Consider the following 21,774-nt stretch of genomic DNA (forward strand, 5'->3'; position numbering starts at 1 on the left):
ACATATAGGATTCCATAAAGGATTCCATAAAGGATTTCACATGGGATTTTATATGGGATTTCATATGGGTTTTCATGTTACATATATAATATTTTACATAGGATTTCACAAAAGATTTGATATGTGATTACATTAGGAATCCATTATGAGAATTTTCAAAGGATTAGAAATTATTTAATTAAAAATTAAATAATAAATTGTATTAGCATTTCAAATCATCAGTAAGAAAAAAAATTTGATAATTTGGAACACTTCTTCTGAGTTATAAACTCTCAGTTATATAGTGTTCAAAAATCATATAATAGGGGGAGAAGTCGTTCTCGCCACCAGGCGCACAGTGGGACCAAACTGCAATTTACTGTTCATAATAGTCTAGAGCCTTCATTTTTTAACCGATTTTAATGAACTTTGTTTTAAATGAAAGATTATTAAATTTGGAACAGATTTGTCGAGGCCGAATTTAAAATTTTAATTTGTTTATATTTATTTTTTTATTGCAAAGTTTAACAAAAGCATCTATTTTTAAGAAAAAGTTATCTCCAGCCTCTATAATCGAATGGCACGTGCTAAAAACTTTTTAGAAACACCTAGAGTACTCTGTAAATTGTAAAAAATTTGTGCAGGTAAATATTCGAATGTTATAAACAATTTATATTAACAAATAATTAAGTTTACAACAAACTGTTAATGTGCTGACAAACGCTTTGATAGATTTTGATGAAATTGTATACTTAAGGGTTTTTGGGGTCGCTGATTACGAATCCAATGTTGGTTTTTCAAAATTCAATATGGCGGATGCTTTTTTTGATAATCGATTCAATTTGGCTATAAATCGTTACTCGGGGGTCTTTGGGGTCGCTGATTACGAATCTGTAATTAGTTTCTCAACATTTTGAATGAACGATATAATGTGTAAGGCGCTTTTCTAAAAAATTGATTAGCTGTACTTAAAACTTGTTCCTCGGAGAGGTTTCTTGGGTTTTTTAAGTATAATTAATATTTTTAGTATATCAAAATCTTTTACATTATTAATTCACAAATGTAATAAGCTTTTATAATAAAAAACGAATCGTTCTCACTTATAGGTGAAAAAGCTTCAAGCCATCTCGCGGCAAAGATAAAAAACTCATACTTCTACCGCGAAATTGTAATCACTATAAGACTACCAATCTGTGCTAAAAATCCTTACACTATGCAGAATTTTTTTTTAAAATTTAAATTATACGATGATGTTAAAAAATTGTTTAAAGCAATAATATTTTTTAAATTTGTTAAAAAATTTATTATATATTGATGGATTTAAACATATAATACTTTAAAGTGTACAAATTAATCACAAGTTGTAAAAAATTATTACTTTTTTGAATTATTCAGTATCAAAATAAGTATAAATGAATAAAATTGTCAAAACAAGACTATACAAATCTTCAGTAAGTTTTTTAACCTTTATTTAAAAACGTATATAAAATCAATTTAAACATTAACGTATAAAACAATTTAAATTTGATTTTTATCATATTATCAACGCCAATTTGTATTCTTAAAAATCTGACGTCATATTTGTAATTAGCGACCCCAAAAAACCCCGAGTAACGATTTTTAGACAAATTGAATCGATTTAAAAAAAGCATCCGCCATATTCGATCCGCCATTTTGAATATTGAAAAACCAACATCGGATTCGTAATCAACCATGTGTGGGGAAAAATATTTCGGGCCTTCTTAAGCTTCAAGTGATCTCATTGGTTGGCGTCACTAATGGCGGAATAATTTAAAAAAGGATTCACAAAGATATTTGAATTTTCTCATTACAATAAATAATTTAATTTCTAATATTATTTATTAATTAAATCTTCAAAAAATAAGAATAAATAAATAATTAAAAATGAAAATATTAAATTAGAAAGTTAATAGATAAGCATTAAACTAAACTTTATTTTTTTTCTTACTTAATTTGACTTCACAATTTTCTATAAAAAATGTAATTATGGCGTCGGGTAAGCGCAATATCAGACTTATTCGACAAACAAAGCAAGAACATACTTATTCAGAAAAAAGGCAAGAACATGCTTATTCAAAATATAAAGTAAAAACAAACGAATTCGCAAATTAACCTTTTTAGTCAGATTTTAAATTTTACTTTTGTACAATTGTTTTACGAATAATAACTTTTATTTAGTTCCATTGAGAATAATTTTTTTAATATTTTGTTTTTCTAATATGAAAAGTATTATTGAAATAAAATTATAATATTCTTGATAACTTAAAGTTTGACTAAAAAGGTTAATTTGCGAATTCGTTTGTTTTTACTTTATATTTTGAATAAGCATGTTCTTGCCTTTTTTCTGAATAAGTATGTTCTTGCCTTGTTTATCGAATAAGTATGATATTGCGCTAACCCGACGATGGTCTGTCTCAAATCAAAAGTCGATGAACTCCGGTAATCTATTCGCAATTTGAAGTTAGTTTTTTCTGTTTGCATTTTGTTTCCTAGTTTCTTTTGTAATTAATTATTCTTTTTAATATTTTAATATTTAAAATTAATGAAAATTCTAATATAATAAAATGCTTTCAATATTAGAAAAGCAATTAAACAAAATTGTTGTCAATTAAAAATATTCCTTATGCGGTATTTCTTACTTAATTTTATAATTTTTAACCTAAAATAATTTAATTTTTACAAAAAAATGAATCCAAAATTTTCAAAATAATTAAATTTTTCCGAAAAATTAGAATAAAATCTTTTAAAAAGTTCATTTTTATTACGCAAAATTTAATTAGAATAATATTTAAAATATTTAAATTCTTATAAAGAGTTTTATCAAAATTTTTAATAATAATTTAATTCTTTTGTGAAATGTTATTAATTAATTATGATACTAATTGAATTTCTGAGAAGAATTTTATTAAAATCTTTATAAATCCTAATTAAATTTATTTGAATTTTTTTTCAAATAATGGAGTTTCTTTAATAATTTTAATTTAAAAAAGGATTCATAAAGTTATTTGAATTTTCTCATTACAATAAATAATTTAATTTCATTTTCATTTCATTTCATTTATTATAAACGGGTCTTGCCCTTTCATACATAAGTATTCATAAAACTAAAAGTTACTTAATCTTGTAACATACAAGTAACTTATCTAATTTATATTAACTAAGCCGACCCTACTACAATGGTTTTAGTATATTTTTACGTAATAATGCGGTGAATCTAGTAAAATTACTATAAAAAAAGTCGATGCAATTAGGAAGTTCATTAGCCTCTCTACTAAGTCTATTAAATATCGAATGATATCCATAATTAGTTCTGTGAAAAGATTAAAAAAATAACGTAAAATTTCTGGTTCCTCGAATAGGAACTGACAATTAAATCAATTACAATAATAATGTGCAATCAATTTTACCATTCAAAATTTTGTATAAAAAGGTCATGTCATTAAATAGAAATCTGGATGTTATCAAAGGTATCTTCAAAAGAACACGTAAGTTACTATAATCATGGCTGTATCTGTCAAAAGGTATACGAAGTTGACGTGCTAAATCGAAAAAATCTACTCTAAACACGTTCTATTCTTACTCTGTAAATTGAAAAAAATGGTACCCAAATTATAGAAGCGTACTCCAATATTGGTCTCACAAGAGAGAAATAGAGAACTTTAAGCACATTTTCAGTATGAAAAATTGATGCATTTCTCATAACAAACCCCAAACATTTTAAAGCCCTAGAAATGATTTCAGATATGTGCTCATAAAAACTGAGATTATTACACAAAAGTACTCCCAAATCACTCAATTTAGTCACTCTTACAAGTTCTTCTTGACCAATATTGTAGCAATACATGAATGTATTCTTCCTAGAAAAAGATATTACTGAACTCTTATTCATATTTATAGACATATGATTTTTATTACACCAATCCTCTAAACGATCCAAATCTGATTGCAAATCAGATGAATCAGAGTCAGGATTAATAGAATCAATCAATTTATATACTTTAAGGTCATTACCCACATAGCACAATAGTATGAGGTAACGTTATGTTGAATACTAATCGTAAGGCTCATAAGGTTACACGATATTGCTGTGGTAGACCTGAGGTGAACTAGAAACTTCCGCCATGGAGGTAAGGTTACATGTTAGAGTGTGGTAAGTATATATGATAAGGCTATGGTAACCTTACACGTTAAGGTTGAGATAACCTTACACGTTAAGGTTGATGTAACCTTACATGTTAAGGTTGAGGTAACCTTACACGTTAAGGTTGAGGTAACGTTACACGTTAAGGTTGAGGTAAGGTTATATGTCAAGGTTGAGGTAAGGTTATATGTCAAGGTTGAGGTAAGGTAATTAATAAGTTGTAAGGTTAAGCTAAGGTTGTGATAAGTTTACCAGTTATGGAAAATATTGACAAAATAATTAATAATATAATAAATAAATATTAAATTAGAAAATTATGTTTCTTATAAAACATAATTTAAAAAGTCCAATAACATTGATTTCTTCTTTACCAACAATACCTGGACCCTACTACATAACCCAACCTCTCTGTCAAAACACTTTAATCATAGAAACACATTTCTAAAAAATGTGCTTCTACAAAATTTTTAAAATTTATTAATTATATATTAAAAAAAATAAATATGGATTATAAAAAATTTTTTTAAAAATTTTTTATTATATGCCTTACAATACATTACAATTAGATTTCAAACAATTTTTTAATTTTTCTTTTTCAGATCGTTTTATAATTTAATCCTTTTTAAAATCTTTTGTGCTTTGTCTTAATTTTGGATAATGTATTTGTGAAAATTATTCATCCCCTGATGAGGAACCATGTATGGTTCGAAACTAGTTGGGATTTCAAAATAAATGTTATCTAAACAAACCGTAAAATAGGCCTTTTCATTATCTTACAAATGATTAAATTAGAAAGTTAAGTGTTGTTGCTCTTCTCTATTTTGGAAACCTGACATGAAGCAGAAAATTTTGAAAACAAATTTGGGGGGACTGGGATTCGAACCCGGGATCGACGCGCATAAACCAACCATTCTAACTAACTGAGCTAAGTACACAACTGTCAGAAGGAAAATCAATTTTGCCTTTAAGGTGAACCAAGAATATGATTAACTCCTTAAAGGCAAAATTAATTTTCTTGCTACCAGTTCTCCACTTAGCTCAGTTAGTTAGAATGATTGGTTTATGCGCGTCGATCCCAGGTTCGAATCCCAGTCCCCCCCAAATTTGTTTTCAAAATTTTCTGCTTCATGTCAGGTTTCCAAAATAGAGAAGAGCAACAAACTTAACTTTCTAATTTAATATTTATTTATTATATTATTAATTATTTTGTCAATATTTTCCATAACTGATAAACTTATCACAACCTTACCTTAACCTTACAACTTATTAATTACCTTACCTCAACCTTGACATATAACCTTACCTCAACCTTAACATGTAACGTTACCTCAACCTTAACGTGTAAGGTTACCTCAACCTTAACGTGTAAGGTTATCTCAACCTTAACGTGTAAGGTTACCATAGCCTTATCATATATACTTACCACACTCTAACATGTAACCTTACCTCCATGGCGGAAGTTTTTAGTTCACCTCAGGTCTACCACAGCAATATCGTGTAACCTTATGAGCCTTACGATTAGTACTCAACATAACCTTACCTCATACTATTGTGCTATGTGGGTAGCATACAATAAGAAAAAAGTTTTTTTAAATACTTGCTTAATATCATTCATGTAAATAACAAACAAAAGTGGTCCCAAGTTCGACCAGTAATGACTAATATTATTCAATTAATGTTAAAATATTCTTTTTAGAACAATGAATTTAATTACACAGTGCAACACATAAAATGTGCACTAAGTTTTGACTTTAGTTTCTGAAAGTACTTATCGAAATTAGCAAAAACCTATTTCAGTTTTGCTAGATTAGCTCGGATTTAAATTTTATCGACATTTGAATTTTTTTTTTGAACTTTCACATTTTTCGGTTTACTGATATACGGGCGGATGGGAACACTGGCTATTTAAAGTTTATTAAAAAAATTCGCAATGGTCACAATTTGAAAAGCAATAATCCCTCTTTAATTTCTGACATTGAAAAAAAAAATTGATCAAAAATTGTTCGAGCTATGAATTTTTTTTGTAATTTTTCAAATTTTTCGGTTTTTCTCATACGAGCGGGTGGGAACGCTGTCTATTAAAAGTTTATTACACAAAATTCGCAATGGTCATAATTTGAAAAACAATAATCCTTCTTTAAATTCTGATAAAGAAAAAAAAATTTGGTCCAAAATTATTCGAGTTATGAATTTTTTTTGTAATTTTTCAAATTTTTTGGTTTTTATAATACGAGCAGGTGGAAACGCTGGCTATTAAAAGTTTATAAAAAAATTTGCAATGGTCACCATTTGAAGAGCAGTAATTCCTCCTTAATTTCTGCCATTGAAAAAAAATTTGGTCGAAAATTGTTCGAGTTATGAATTTTTTTCGTACTTTTGCAAATTTTTCTTGTTTTTCATCCGGGCGGGTGAGAACGCTGGTTATTAAATTTTTCTTTTTTAAAATCGCAATGGTCACATTTTTCAGAGCAATAATTCCTCTTTAATTTCTGTCAAAGAAAAAAAATTTGGTCAAAAATTGTTCCAGTTATGGTTTTTTTTACTTCTTCACATTTTTCGGTTTTTTGATACGGGCGGGTGGGAACGCTGGCTATTAAAAATTTATTTAAAAAATTCACAACGGTCAAATTTTAAAATGCAATAATCCTTCTTTAATTTCTGATAATGGAAAAAAAATTGGTAGAAAATTATTCGTGTTATTTATTTATTTCTGTACATTTGTATACATTTTGATTTTTTTTTTACTTTTTTCGAAACCAAATATTTCGAATCAAATATTTTTTCTTGGGCAGAAATTAAATAGGGATTATTGCTCTTTAAATTGTGCTCATTACGAATTCTTTTTATAAATTTTTAATAGTCAATATTCCCACTTCCGTTATCAGAAAACCGAAAATTCAAAAAAAGTAAAAAAAAATCATAACTTGAACAATTTTTGACCAAATTTTTTTTCTTGGGCAGAAATTAAAGACGGATTAATGCTGTTCAAATTGTGATCATTCGAAATTTTTTTATAAATTTTTAATAGCCTGCGTTCCCACCCGCCTGATTAAAAAATTGAAAAATGTGAAAAAGTCAAAAAAAAATTCATAACTGGAACAATTTTCGACCAAATTTTTCTTTCTCTCTTTGTAATTAAAGAGGGATTATTGCTTTTCAAATCGTGACCATTGCGAATTTTTTTCATAAACTTTTAATATCCAGTGTTCCCATCCGCCCGTATCAGAAAACTGAGAGATGTGAAAAATCAAAAAAAAAAAAAAATTCAAATGTCGATAAAATTCAAATCCGAGCTAATCTAGAAAAACTGAAATAGGTTTTTGCTAGTTTCGATAAGTACTTTTAGAATCTGAAGTCAAACATTAGTGCACATTCGATGACCTCAAAAATGTTGCACTGTGTTATTATCTAATACTTAATAGATAAAAGTTTGTTCAAATAAATTTCTTTCAGAATATATGCAACAAATTATTTTAATTTATGTCAATTAATTATTTTTTCTTTTATTTATTCATTAAAAATGTTTTCATTAAAAGAATCGATTGTAAAATAAATATAATTTAAACAATAAATTATTTCTATTACAGGGTTGCCACAGGTCAGGGAAATCAGGGAATTAAGGAAAAAGTCAGGGAACGTAAAATTGGTCAAGGAATTCAGGGAAAAGTCAGGGATTTCTATTAAAGAACTGGAAAAAATTAAATTTTGCAGAAGTTACAAACGATTGCAGAAATTCAATTATTTTCAAAAGTAATAAAACTCTTCGCAGAAATTCCATTATATTCAAAAATTAAAAAAAAATTTTATCAAAATTCAATTATCTTTAAAAATAATAAAATTCTTCTCTGAATTTTAAGTATTTTCAAAAATTTTAATAAAATTTAATGATTTTCAATATCTAATATTTTAATAAAATTTTTCAAAAGAATTCAAATATTTATAAAAAAATAATCATAAAATTTTAAGCAAACATTAAATTATTTTCATAAATAATCAAAATTTCACAGGAGTTTAACTATTTACAAATTTTTTATAAATTTCTTCGCAATAATTCAGTTATTTTTATAAATAATAACATTTTTTTTAAAATTCAATTATTTTCATGAATAATAAAACTTATCATAGATATCAATTTTTTTAATACAATTTTAATTGAATTTCTCGAAAAAATTAATTACTCCTGAAAATTTTATTAAAATTCCTTAAAAAAATTCAATTTTGTTGATAAAATTCTTTATGGGAATTCAATTTTAAGAAACATTTAATTATTCAATAAATTATTTATTTTTGTATTTAAATAATTGAATTCTCGTAGAAATTTTCAATAGAAATTTATTTAAAAATGAATATCAGTTAAAATAGATAATTGAATATTAAAAGCATTATGGCATGAATTTTTAAAAATAATTTCAAATTGAATTCTTTTAAAGAATTTTAATCAAATTTTTGAAAATAATTACATTTCTAGAAGAATTTACTTAAAATTGAATTAAAAATAATTAACACCCTGTGAAGAATTTAATTATTTATAAAAGTAATTGAATTCTTACAATGAATTTTTTCAAATTTTTTAAAAATAATTGAAATAATGTAAAGAATCTTATTAATTATAATAATAATTGAATTTCTGCAATGAATTATATTACATTTTTTTTAAATAATTGAATTCATGTGAAAAATTTTATTACTTATTGTAATAATAATTGGATTTTTGAAAATTTTTGAATTTCAGCGAAGAATTTCATTATATTTGTGAAATGTAATTTAATTCTTGCAAAAAATTTTTGAAAATAATTTCATTTCTCGAGAAATTTATTTAAAATTGTATTAAAAATAATTAAAAACCTTTAAAGAATTTTATTATTTATGAAAATAATTGAATTCTTGCAACGAATTTTATTATAATTTTTGTAAATAATTTAACTTTTTTTGAAATATTTTATGGAAATTAAAATTTTTATAAACCAGAAAGATATCAATTGATATCTTTATGTTTTATAATAATATTCTTATAAGTTGTTGAATTTTAACCCTAGAATGAGTAACTGGGGTGTCTGAACACCCCAAGCAAAATTCAAAGTATTCCTATGGCTTAACCAATAAATTTTTTACGCTCAAAACCCGTTGATAATTTAGTTTGAACCTCTATCTTTTGACACCTGTATGTGCCGCCAAAAGTTTTGCTCTAGGAAGAGCTCTATCTCCTGTTAAAATACGTCTGGGGTGTCTGGACACCCCAGTTACTCCCTAACGTTAGAAAAATTGTCAAGATAAGTAAATTCAAATTTTTTTAAAAATCGTTTTTAATCAGTTAAAATCATCTGATAAAGTATAAATTGATAGGTTGTGCATGAAAAAGTTGTATTTTATAAAAAAGAAACATTTTTATACAAAAATTCTATTTTTATGAAAAATAGACATTCTGTATTTGTAACAACTTATGAAATTTGAGTTAAGATTAATTAAAAATTTCTGTGCTCTCTCTACAGTCAGAAATTAAATTCTAATACAGAAAAATGTAGTATATGACAGTCAAATTTAAATTATAAATTCTATATTGTTAATAATATTTTAACATATATTAGAGGTATTAAGAATTGTTAATTAAAACTTTCAATAAATATTAATTTACAGAATCATTTCATAAGTTATTAATTTTAATGTTAATATATTCAGATATATTAAGTTTGTAAAATTTTTAATTTATAACACCATTTTTAGTAAATAAATATTAATTGTTTAAGTCCATTTTATAGTTAATTTTTATGATTTTCACTATTCGTCAATTGTCTTTAATTTCTTTCACTTCAGATGTTCAAATAATTATGCTTTTTGGAAGTAATACAAAAACTAATTTTTTCCCCTAAAAGTGTATCTGGGCAATTCCACGGGAAATTTTTCTACGACATTTTAGAATCGGTTAAACATATTTTTTTATCGTTCTTGATAGAAAAATATTAAATACGTATTTTTTTATTTTTCCATATTTGCCAAAATTTTCGAGTTATGAATTTTCGAAATTTTGGATTTTTAAAAGTAGACCTATTTTCAATAGCTTATAACTTTGAAAGTATTGAGTTTGGAAAAAAGTTGTCAAAGGAAGAAAGTTTTGGTTTTTCTTCAACTTTTAAAAGATTTAAAAAAAAAATTTTTTTTTCAATTTTTAATAAAAAAAAAATTTCTTTTTTATAAACAAATTAATTTTTTTTAAATTTGGGCGCGATTTTTTTTATTTTTTTTTATTTATTTATTTATACCTACTAATATACAGAAAAATTTCCAAAAAGAATCGAGATGGGCCGACTCGTAGTTTTCGTTCCATAAATTTTTTATAGAACGAAAACTGTGAATTATAAGTCTAAAAGCTTGTAACTTTGAAAGTTTTGAGTTTAGAAAAAACTTGTCAGAGAAACAAAATCTTGGTTTTTCTTTAACTTTTATGTAATTTAAAAAAAAATTTTTTTTTTAATTTTTAAGAAAAATTTTTTTTTTTTTTTATAAACAAATTAATTAAAAAATTTATAGAACGAAAACTATGAGTCGGCCCATCTTGAATCTTTTTGGAAATTTTTCTGTATATTAGTAGGTATAAATAAATAAAAAAAAAATAAAAAAAAATCGCGCCCAAATTTAAAAAAAATTAATTTGTTTATAAAAAAAAAATTTTTTTTTATTAAAAATTGAAAAAAATTTTTTTTTTAAAATCTTTTAAAAGTTGAAGAAAAACCAAAACTTTCTTCCTTTGACAACTTTTTTCCAAACTCAATACTTTCAAAGTTATAAGCTATTGAAAATGGGACTACTTTTAAAAATAAAAAATTTCGAAAATTCATAACTCGAAAATTTTGGCAAATATGGAACAATAAAAAAATACGTATTTAATATTTTTCTATCAAGAACGATAAAAAAATATGTTTAACCGATTCTAAAATGTCGTAGAAAAATTTACCGTGGAATTGCCCATCTATTTAACTTTAAAAACCTAAAATAGTTTATAAATTAGTCAAATTTTTAAGAAACTACAACGTTTTTTGTGAAAAAAGTCAATTTTGCAATTTTTTGGTGTTTTTTTGGGTTTTTATGGTTTTTTTTCAAAGTTTCTTTAATTTATTAAAATATGAATAATATTATTGCATTCCTTACTAAAAAACCAATCAATTCATTACAATAAATTTTTTTTACGTCAAATATAAACCTTATAAAACAAGTTTAAAGCGTGGGGTGTCGGGACACCCCAGTTACTCCTTAGAGGGTAAGTAAATTAACGTACTCCTGCTAGGATTAAAAATGTTTGAATTTCAATGTTTTGGAGAATTTTAATTCCTATGGGAAAATAAGAATTAAATATTTATTTAAAAATTTAGTTATTGATGTTTGCGAATAATTTTACAATTTAAGAAATTCGTAAGTAAATGTAATAGAATATTATATTTTTATCTAATAATTTTTTAAGTATGAATCAGAATATTCTTTAGAGTCATGGAAAAAGTCAAAATTTTGTCTGGAAATCAGAGAAAAGTCAGTGATAAACAGAATTAATTTTTTGTGGCAACCCTGTATTATTAAATAATTCATTAATAAAAATTGCTATTCTTTTTTCAAATTTTAATATTCTTGACGTATTTACAAATTTTATTTTATTTATTTTCACAAAAGAATTAAATTATTATTAAAAATTTTGATAAAACTCTTTATACGAATTTAAATATTTTAAATATTATTCCCAAGTAGCACGTAACATTGGGAACATCCCAGCAATATGCCACAACACTGAGGCAATATTGGTAATGTTAAGGCAATGTTCCCAATATCGCTGTAATATTACGTGCTACTGGGGTTCTAATCAGATTTTGCGTAAGAATGATTATCTAACCCATTAACGCCCAGACGGACGAAAAATTTCAATTGACTTTGAGGACCTGGTTTTCTATAAGAATGTAAACAAAAAAATTGGCACATATTATTTTTAAAGTAAAATTTACTCCTCTTTCAGATTCTGATCTTAAGATTTGTTTATAACAAATTGTTAAAAAGTTATAAACAATTTTTTCCAAAAAAACACGATTTTTCGAGAAAAAAATTTCTTTTTAGACGTATTTTCACTAGAAAAATGTAAATGGATGGTCTCAAAAGATCAAAATATCGCGTCAATGGACCCTCAGCTACAGAACCCTGAATAAAAAATTTTTTTTTTAAAATGGCTGACGACAATATGTCGACAAAAACTAAAAAAATGGGTCGCTGATTACGAATATGATGTTAGTTTTCCAAAATTCAAAATGGCGGAAAATTTTTTTTAAAATGACTCCATATTGCTTGAAATGTTTTGGTCTGTTTTCTGGTGAATAATTCGCCGTTCCCCGACTCTTACCGCGTGGAGGTGGACATAAAGGAGTCTTGTTTAAATATTTTTTTTGTTTTTTTATATTTTTTTTTGTTTTTTGAATGTTTTTTTGTTTTTTATATTTTTTTGTCTATTTTTTACTTTTTAAATGTGGAAATCCTGAAAACAGGAAACGCATAAATATTCGTCACACTACACGCATTTTCGTTGCGTTCTAGAACTGCACTGGAAGAAATTAGAGCAGTTTTTGTTCAACTCTTCGAACTTTGTGGTTTCTTAAAGAGTCGGATTTTTTTAGGTATGTCTCTGCAATCTGTATAGCCATGTCTTTAGTACCAATTTTTTTTCTGGAACAACTAAATTTCTTAGTACCGTTGCATTCGTGATTGATGCTTGATGGAGTCTCATGAGTATTACCCAAGTCCATTTCTTCGACCTTATGCATGGCATTAAATTGCTGCAATGTGCGTCGTGCAAGTCTTCTCCGCCCATAAACTTGTTGTAAGTTTTAAAAGCATTAGGAAATTCTATATCCACTTTGCTTTTTGTCTCCGAAGAATATCTCTTGACTAAACTCATTGGTGTAACACCTGCCAGTGTTGACAGTATAGAGACTACTTTCGAATCTTTTACTGTGACATAATTGACACCACTGCATTTGTCATGCTTGACGATAAATGTGCCTTTTGGATCTTTTTCACTAATCGAATTTTTTACTTCAAATCGATTAGCTCTGACTGTCCCTGTTGCCCGCAAACCAACCTTCTTCAGATGAACCAGTAAGTCGGGACTTGTAAAAAAGTTGTCAAAATACACGTGATATTTCACTATATTTCTGGGTGCAACAGAAGAAAGAAGGTTTTGGAGAAGACCAACGACAACGCAGCTACCTAAGGCACATTTATTCAGCTTTTCTTCGTTGCCGAAGAAAAAACTTTTGGAATTCTTGCCACAATAAATGTCACAATCGAATAAGAACTCTTCGGAACTGCAAAGAGCCCACATTTTGATGCTGAAACGGACAGGCTTGTTTCGTATAAACTGCTTCAAGATAGTTCTTTCCCGAAACTTTACCATCATTTCGTCAACTGATCAAGCAGATGAAAAATAACCGAACTGACTCGCATTTTTCTTTAAATTTCCAAAGGACCTCTTACTCTACAAGCTCTATCATCAGAATTTTCATCTCCAGGCTTAGATAGCTTCAGCTTGGACTTGATATCTTCAAACTTGTTACGACTCATAGCCCTAGCTACAGCTTCACAAGCCAGAAGATGATTCTGAGACCAACAATCTCTTTGAGATTTTCTTTGGTTAAGAATAAACAAAATAATTATTCCAAAAAATTTGTCTAATTCAGTCAACGAAATTTGACAATCATTCTTATATGTTGCTTCTAATATTAATTCTTTTAGCTCCATGGAAAAGAAGTATTCGAATAGTTCCGTTGACGAGGATGACCGAATTTTCTTTGCAACGCTATCAGATATATAAGTTTCATTTTTATACTGAGGATCATACTTCTTTTCACGTTCAACCCATTCAAAAATATGATCCGGATCTAACTTTGATTGATTTGGAGTATAGTATTATCATCTGAATCAGATTCGCCAGAATCATTCGAGTTTGGTAGCATGAGCACATCTAGGTGTTCATCATGTTCCTCAACTTCAAAACTTTCGGCCTCATATAAAACTTTTTGCCGCTTTGACTTACGCTTTGTAGACATTTCTAATATTTACCCTGCAAAACACAAATGCTGGCGCAGTACCGATGACCAGTGTTGCAAGCGATGCTGGTGCAATTCCAATAAGCAGTACTGCAGTAATTACATTTGAGATAACATATTGGTAAAACTTTTGTTATTTTTGTGATATAGATTATATATAAGAAAATGAATTCTATTTTTGATGTTATAACTTTCTTTGCAGCTATATTAGGATTAAAATAATTTACGAATTGTATTAGCATTATTTTTATCTACTAAAATTATGTATCTATTTTGTTTCTTGAAGGGCTTTAAGCCCTAGGAACTTTAATCTTAATTAAATAAATAAATATTGACGCACTATTGCTTATCTCCAAAACTAGTAATGCGATTACTTTGGCATACCAGGTCTTGGCGAAAACAACAGGCGCAGCATCGCCCTAGTTGTGAGCATAGTTAAAAATATTGGGCAACAGTGAATAAATCGACAGTAAACAAGCAGAACCAGCTCTTTAGATAGTGAAATAAATATTTGAATTAAAAAATCTGCCTTCGACATTTTGAAATTTTAAAAATTGCCATCAGATTCGTAATCAGCGACCCCAAAAACCACCTACTGACAAGATTCAGACAAATTCGAAGAGTTTTTAAATTTGCGACCGCCATATTGGATCCGCCATTTTGAATTTTGGCAAACTAACATCATATTCGTAATCAGCGACCCCAAAAACCCCCGAGAAATCAGTTCCAAGTGAATCCAATAAATTTTTACAATACTCGTCCGCCATATTGGATCCGCCATTTTGAATTTTGGAAAACTAACATCATATTTGCAATCAGCGACCCCAAAAACCTCCCGAGTAACGAGTTTCAGTTGATTTCAGTGACTTGAAAAAGGTGGAGCACTATATTTCATATGTGAGCCATTTTTTTAGTTTTTGCCGCGATATTGTCGTCCGCCATTTTGAAGTCCGCCATTTTAAAAAAAAAAATTTTTATTTAGGGTTTTGTAGCTGAGAGTCCATGGACGCGATATTTTGATCTTTTGAGAGCATCCATTTTCATTTTTCCAGTGAAAATACGTCTAAAAAGAAATTTTATTCTCGAAAAATCGTGTTTTTTTGGAAAAAATTGTTTATAACTTTTTAACAATTTGTTATAAACAAATTCTAAGAGCAGAATCTGAAAGAGGAGTAAATTTTACTTTAAAATTAATATGTGCCAATTTTTTTGTTTACACTCTTATAGAAAACCAGGTCCTCAAAGTCAATTAAAATTTTTCGTCCGTCTGGGCGTTAATGGGCTAAATACAAAGTTAAGCTTTCCTTAGATCAAAAGTGAAATTTTTATTTTTTTCAATAGAATTTGACACTTTGACTGATTCATAGGTATTTCATTGGTAACGTATTACCGTATTTGCCTAAAAGGTGACGCTAATAGGCTCTCCGAAATTCAAAAGGATCATCTTGCCACAGGGGATCATCTCGTACAACTTTCCCCTACTTTCATTATCTAAGCGTTGGTATTTATTAAGTATCAACGGCCTTGTCTCGACGCGGACCAAAACCAGCAAAAAACATTTATCATGAGCGATTGTAAAAACGAGGAAGAGTTCCTGCGGGGTATTGCTTCGGCTAAATCCCTCACTGGTTCCGATCGTCAAGCGCCTAGCGTGAGGACGATGGCCAGTGGCCCACGGATGCAGGAGGGCAACAACGCGTTGGTAGTACAGTAGGTTTCAGAAATGCCTTCCTAGTATAAACGTGTCGCACTTATATGTTTCCATGGAAACATATGAGTGCGACACGTTCAAACTAAGAAGGCATAATTGAAACCTACTGTACCACATATCAACGTGGAGAAGGTGGAGAGAAGAGGAAGCACGAGCAGCATCACAAGTCAAGCCAGCAACATTTCTGTCTTCAGTAATGCTTCTGCGATTGACATTGCTAACTGCAATGAAGATCGAGAGGAATGCATTAAGCTGCGAGAGGAAGAGGCAGCGAGCATTATAAAAATGGAGGATGAGGTCAGCAAGATGCTGAAGTTCTGTGACGTTCAGAGAAGTGTCAGTTTGACAATCAAGGATGGACTCAGAAGCATAACATCGCTTATACAGGATGTGAAGGAGAAGCACGCAGCAGCGGCCAGAAAAGATGAGAAGTTCTACCAGGGATTAACATGGTCAGAAGAAGCACGCAAAGACCGAAGGATAAGACGTGACCGTCTCAAGGCAGCAATGCTAAGAAACGTTGTCTTGAAGAGTCAGAAGCGGAATAGAAGTGGTCCAGAGTTTGTGAAGGACATAAAGAGGAAGAAGGAAGAGGGACCTCCTAAAAGGACTGAAGGCAAGGGTACCAAGTCGGCACCAAAGTCAAATTCAGTCATGGACAGAAGACAGCCACAACAACGAAAATTGGAGGGACTTCAAGTAAGGCGTTGTTCACCGAGGAGGTGACAAGGGTCATTGGAGCACTAGGTAAGGTGCAGATGGCGGACCGGCGAACTACGTTGGAAATCTGCGATATGGATGCCCTTACAGAAAAAGAAGACGTACTGGGTGCCCTGGAGAAGGTTTCTACAGTACCAGCAAGAAGCAGGAAGGTGACGGTCCTTGGACTAAACAAGCTAGGAGCAAAGCTCGCTGTCGTGGTCACCAGCCAGGAAGACGCTGATAAGCTGGAGAAAATCGGGCACAGAAAGATTGGGTTCGTCTCCTGCAAGATAAGAAGTAGAAATATGGTCACAAGGTGTCATAGGTGCCATGACTATGGCCATATAGGTAGAGATTGCCAAGCAGTAGACAGGTCGGCTGCGTGCTTCAAGTGCGGAGAAGCCGGACATAAGATAGCAGATTGTAAGAAAAGCCCATGCTGTTTCTTATGCCAGGCGAAGTTCGGGGAAAAGGAGAACATATCAGGAGGATGCAGAGTCTTCAGAACTGCCCTAGAGGAAGTAAAGAAGACTTTGTCAAGGACAAGGAGGAAATAAGGCCAGAACAAGAACGGCACGGAAGAGTCGCGCCGGCGACTAAATGGGACCATTCATCTGCGAAGTCTGAAGCCGCAAGGTAGTTCCGTGGGTGGATAGAAGGTTCGAAATCGAAACCCAGGGGATCAAGAAGCTGAGGTTTTTAGTTGGTAGTAGTGACTATAAAGCAGGTATGCGAAAGGTTTATTTTTTTATCCTAGCATTTTGTGCTGAGCCCGACATACCCCAGCGTAAGTGGGAACTTCCTGAGCATGCGTTTAAAGCATTTTCCTCTTCTCCTCCGTGAACAAAAAAAATGAAATGTTTATATCATATGTACATTCTTTCAAAAACTTGAAAAATTTATTAAGATAAACAATTATTTACTTTTTAAACAAATAAATGGCTTATTTCTGCAAACAGAAAAATTATTTTTCTTATTTTAACGAGTTTAAAGTCATTTAAAGCTCTACTTTATTATTATTGATAACTAGATTATTGTTCATATGATTGTTAATAACAATGGTAATTATTAAATTCAAAATAATATTTTACTAAAATGGACATAAATTACTTAAATAAACATAAATTTGTCTGCAAAAAAAAAGGATTTTTTATTAAAAAGAACCAAAGTTATGTATTTGTTAATTAACAATGTTTGCAACAATTTAAGTAAATTGCATTATGCATTATTATATGTCTTGTGGTCATGCTAGACTAATTTAAATTGATTTCAATCATTTGCAATAAAAAAATAAACATGATTTTTTCTAAAAATATTGCAAATTGTTAACTTTGAGTAACAAGAAAAAATATCAACAATTTAAAAATCCAAAAATTGGTTTAGAGGGATCTCTTAGAAATTTTATCCCCTTCAATTTAAGACCAAGATCATCAAAATCCGATATTTGTAGACTCTAGACAATTTTGAACAGTAAATTGTAAAAAATGCCAATGTGCGTGGGGCGAGTTTAACGTCATGTAAAGCTCTACACAGCTGCAGTTTTTAATTAATAACTTTTTTTTTAATTGAGGCTTATTTTTTACAACAATATACAATAATATTATAATACAATTTTAATTTTTTTTAGGTTCAAAAAGAAAATTTTTTAGTTTTAGGTGATCCGTTTGGGAAATTCTGACCCTGAAAAAAATTTGTTTGCTTACATATCGCTCTTATTTTGATAGTTGCAATGAATGTTGAGAATAAAAATTGTTTAACATTATTATTTAACAATTTTATAAACAAATTAAGAATTGACAATAATTGAAGCTGAAAAATAGTGTCTTCTTCCACCGACTTTTTTACAGTTCTCTTAATAAATCTTTGAGGTAAAAATTATTGATCACAATTATTTAACAAATTTATAAACAATTGTTATAAACAAATTTCAAGTTAACAATAAGTAAACATGTAAAAATTTAGTTTTTTCCTTTACTATTTTTTTCTATTGAATTAATGAATCTTGAAACTTTAATTTACCTGCTAAGTAAGTAAAGTAAACTAATTTTTAAAAACTATTTGTCCGAATGTTTTCGTTTCATTCTCCTTTACTATAATTACCTACTAATATTTTTTAATAAAATTGTAAACAATTATTGTAAACAAAGTACATATTAACAATAATTGAATATAATAAAATCCTTTTTTCTTCCAATATTCTTTTTTCTATAGGGTTCATATATCTTGAAACTTAAGTTTAATTCTAAATATTTTTAAAAAAGTTATAAACAATTCTTGTAAACAAATTATTTATTTACAATAACTGAAGGTAAAGTGCTAGTATTTACATCACTCTCTCATAGAAATGACATAGAAAAAAGAATATTAAAAGAAAAAACTATTTTTCTATATTCAATTGTTGTTAAAATGTAGTTTGTTTACAACAATTGTTTATAACTTTATTGAAAAATATTAGTAGATAAATTAAAGTTTCAAGATTCATTAATCCTATAGAAAAAAATAGTAAATGAAAAAACGAAATTTTTACATGTTTACTTGTTGTTAATTTGAAATTTATTGATAACAATTGTTATAACTGTTATATATAATATATTGTTATATTGTTAAATAATTGTAGTCAATAATTTTCACCTCAAAGATTCATTAAGAGAACAGTAAAAAAGTCGGTGAAAAAAAGACACTATTTTTCAGCTTCAATTATTGTCAATTCTTAATTTGTTTATAAAATTGTTTATAACATTGTTAAATAATAATGTTAAACAATTTTTATTCTCAACATTCATTACAACTATCAAAATAAGAGCGATATTTAAAGAAACAAATTTTTTTCAATATTTGTGATTTAAAAAAAAATTGTTTATAAAAATTGTTTAAAATATTGTTAAATTAGTCATAGTGATAAAATTTTATCAAAGATGTTATTTATATACTAATTTCAGTCATTTATGATGAGAAAATGTGTCTAGAATTTATTTTTCTGACTATTAAAAGTTTTAGATATTTTGTGGTCCATTTTTGAGCCGACATGACATTTTGAATTTCGAAAAAATTAAAATTTTTAGCAATGCCTAAATGAAAGGTCATACATTTTGGACGCGATATTTTGTCAGTCCAAATTTTTCCTGAAGCGATTTCCAATCAAAAATATAGTTTTAATAAAACAAAAACCAAAAAATTTTGTATTTTTTTGTTTAAACAATCATAACTTTTAATCCCTAAGTCAAAAATTAAATTTTCTTGCAAATTCTAAAAGAGGGCGAAAAAATACATAAAAAACATGATGTACAATTTTTTTAACCCACCATCTTTGAAAATCGTAAGTGCAAATGTGAAGAGAAAAATTCGAAATTTTGGGACTAAATGGGTTAATATTTTCTAATAATAATTTATGTTTTTAATTTTGTTAAGGATACTGGACAACCCGTTAGAGAAACTAATACGACAATCACCATTAATGTGGAAAGAGCTAGATCTACATTAATGTTTTCAAAATCACTATATATCGCTGACTGCAGGTCCGCAGAAGTTGGAAAGGTAAAATATTTGTTTATAAATATTGAAAAAGTATTGATAATATCAGAAGTTAGAAAGGTAGAATATTTGTTTATAATTGTCAAAAAAGTATTAATAATACCAATACTGTAATAAATGAAATTCATTCCTAAACTGAGTCTTATCTCAGCGACTGACCTTTGCAATTATTAAGTTGTACTAGAAGATATTTTTATGTTTACGGAATACTCATTTCAAAAGCTAAGATTCTTTTATTATTACTAAATGGATATTTTAAAGACCTTTATTGAGAAGAATTTAGAATTATGAAGGCGTTGTTATATTTGAACTTTCTTATATTGGAACATTTGGATTGGGACTTTTAGTTTGGAACTCTTGATTCGAAACTTTTGTATAGCTAGGCTGCGCCGGTTTTGACCCAGATTCTGATCTCGGCTAACAATTAGCCCTTCAAGTTATACATAGAAAACAAAGTATAACGTGTTAGAAAAACAACTTTAATTAAATAATTCGACAACAAAGTCACTAATTTTTTGAAACATGAGTATTTTAAAACCCTAATTTTAGCAAAACTATTATGATTTTGAGATTAAATAAATTATATATATCTTTAATCTGAACATATTTAACTATTATTTCTAAAAATATGTAAAGAATTAACAGTAAGCCAAAAATAATGATGATTAACAAATTTTAAACCCACCTGATTAGCTTTAAATTTTGCAGTCAGTCATATTAGGTCCGCCTCTTGAACTTCGTAAAAGTGACTTAACATTCGGTGTCAGAGACTTAAAAAACCACCGTGTAACAAGTTGAGCAAATATTTCAACTTTAAGAATTTTTGCCAAAAGCAGCGTGCCTTCCCTGGTTAAAAAACCGGACAGATTTCGGACTAATCGGAAATTTGTCCGAAACAGTGCGGTTTATGGTCAGGTTTTTGTCACCCGAAATTAATCCGGATAAATCCGAACTTTATACGGTTTGTGTATAACCACACGGAAAAAATAAGTTCAGCAGATTTTACGAAACTAATTTCGCACTAGCGGATATTTAAGATTCCTAGACGAAGTTTTTCAAAAACCCAGAAACTTTCACTACTTTAAGCAGAACAATTGTCTAGAAACTGCAACCAGTGTTGTAATTTATAAAACAAGCTTGAATGTAGAAATGTTTCGTATTTTCTGGTGAACATTTTATCAGAAAATGGTAAAAATGTTTCGTGCAATCTAAAAACGCGTGGTTTGAGTTTCCACTTCGCTGTCTATCGTGAATTCTCGAACACAAAGTTTCGTAAAATTCTATACGGAGTGTACCAAAAGTCGCGTTATAAATAGATATGTTGAAGCTTGTCTCGTCGCGTCGGTATTAACTTGTCTGCTGTATATAGAGATAATATGGAAGGAAAAAGAGAACTGCTTTACCTGCCGGTAACATTTGGATAATTGTTTTCTTTTACGTATTTCACATTTCATTGTTCCAAATTCGTAACATTTTTTATGTGCTTTTGTAATCCAAACTTTTAATTATTATTAATTTCTTTTAATTTACAGTCCAATAAATTTTATAGTTTATCATAATATTTACCGATGACAATATATATATTAATTTCTCAAGTTTTAACTGTTATTACTTCA

The 21,774-nt window shown here is 28.4% G+C and overlaps 1 protein-coding gene across 6 annotated transcripts in view; it reads left to right on the plus strand.

The window, feature by feature from the left end:
• LOC122502184 overlaps positions 1 to 21,774 on the plus strand; it is a 149,424-nt gene that overhangs the window by 82,141 nt on the left and 45,509 nt on the right. For all 6 annotated transcript variants that reach the window (XM_043612132.1, XM_043612154.1, XM_043612140.1 and 3 more), the window contains one exon: positions 20,036 to 20,161. In XM_043612132.1, coding sequence (XP_043468067.1) covers positions 20,036 to 20,161 — 126 coding nt within the window. The remainder of the gene's footprint in view (positions 1 to 20,035; positions 20,162 to 21,774) is intronic.

This window comes from Leptopilina heterotoma, unplaced genomic scaffold (genome assembly GCF_015476425.1).
Source record: "Leptopilina heterotoma isolate Lh14 unplaced genomic scaffold, ASM1547642v1 Lhet_106, whole genome shotgun sequence".
Classification (NCBI taxonomy): Eukaryota; Metazoa; Arthropoda; class Insecta; order Hymenoptera; family Figitidae; genus Leptopilina; species Leptopilina heterotoma.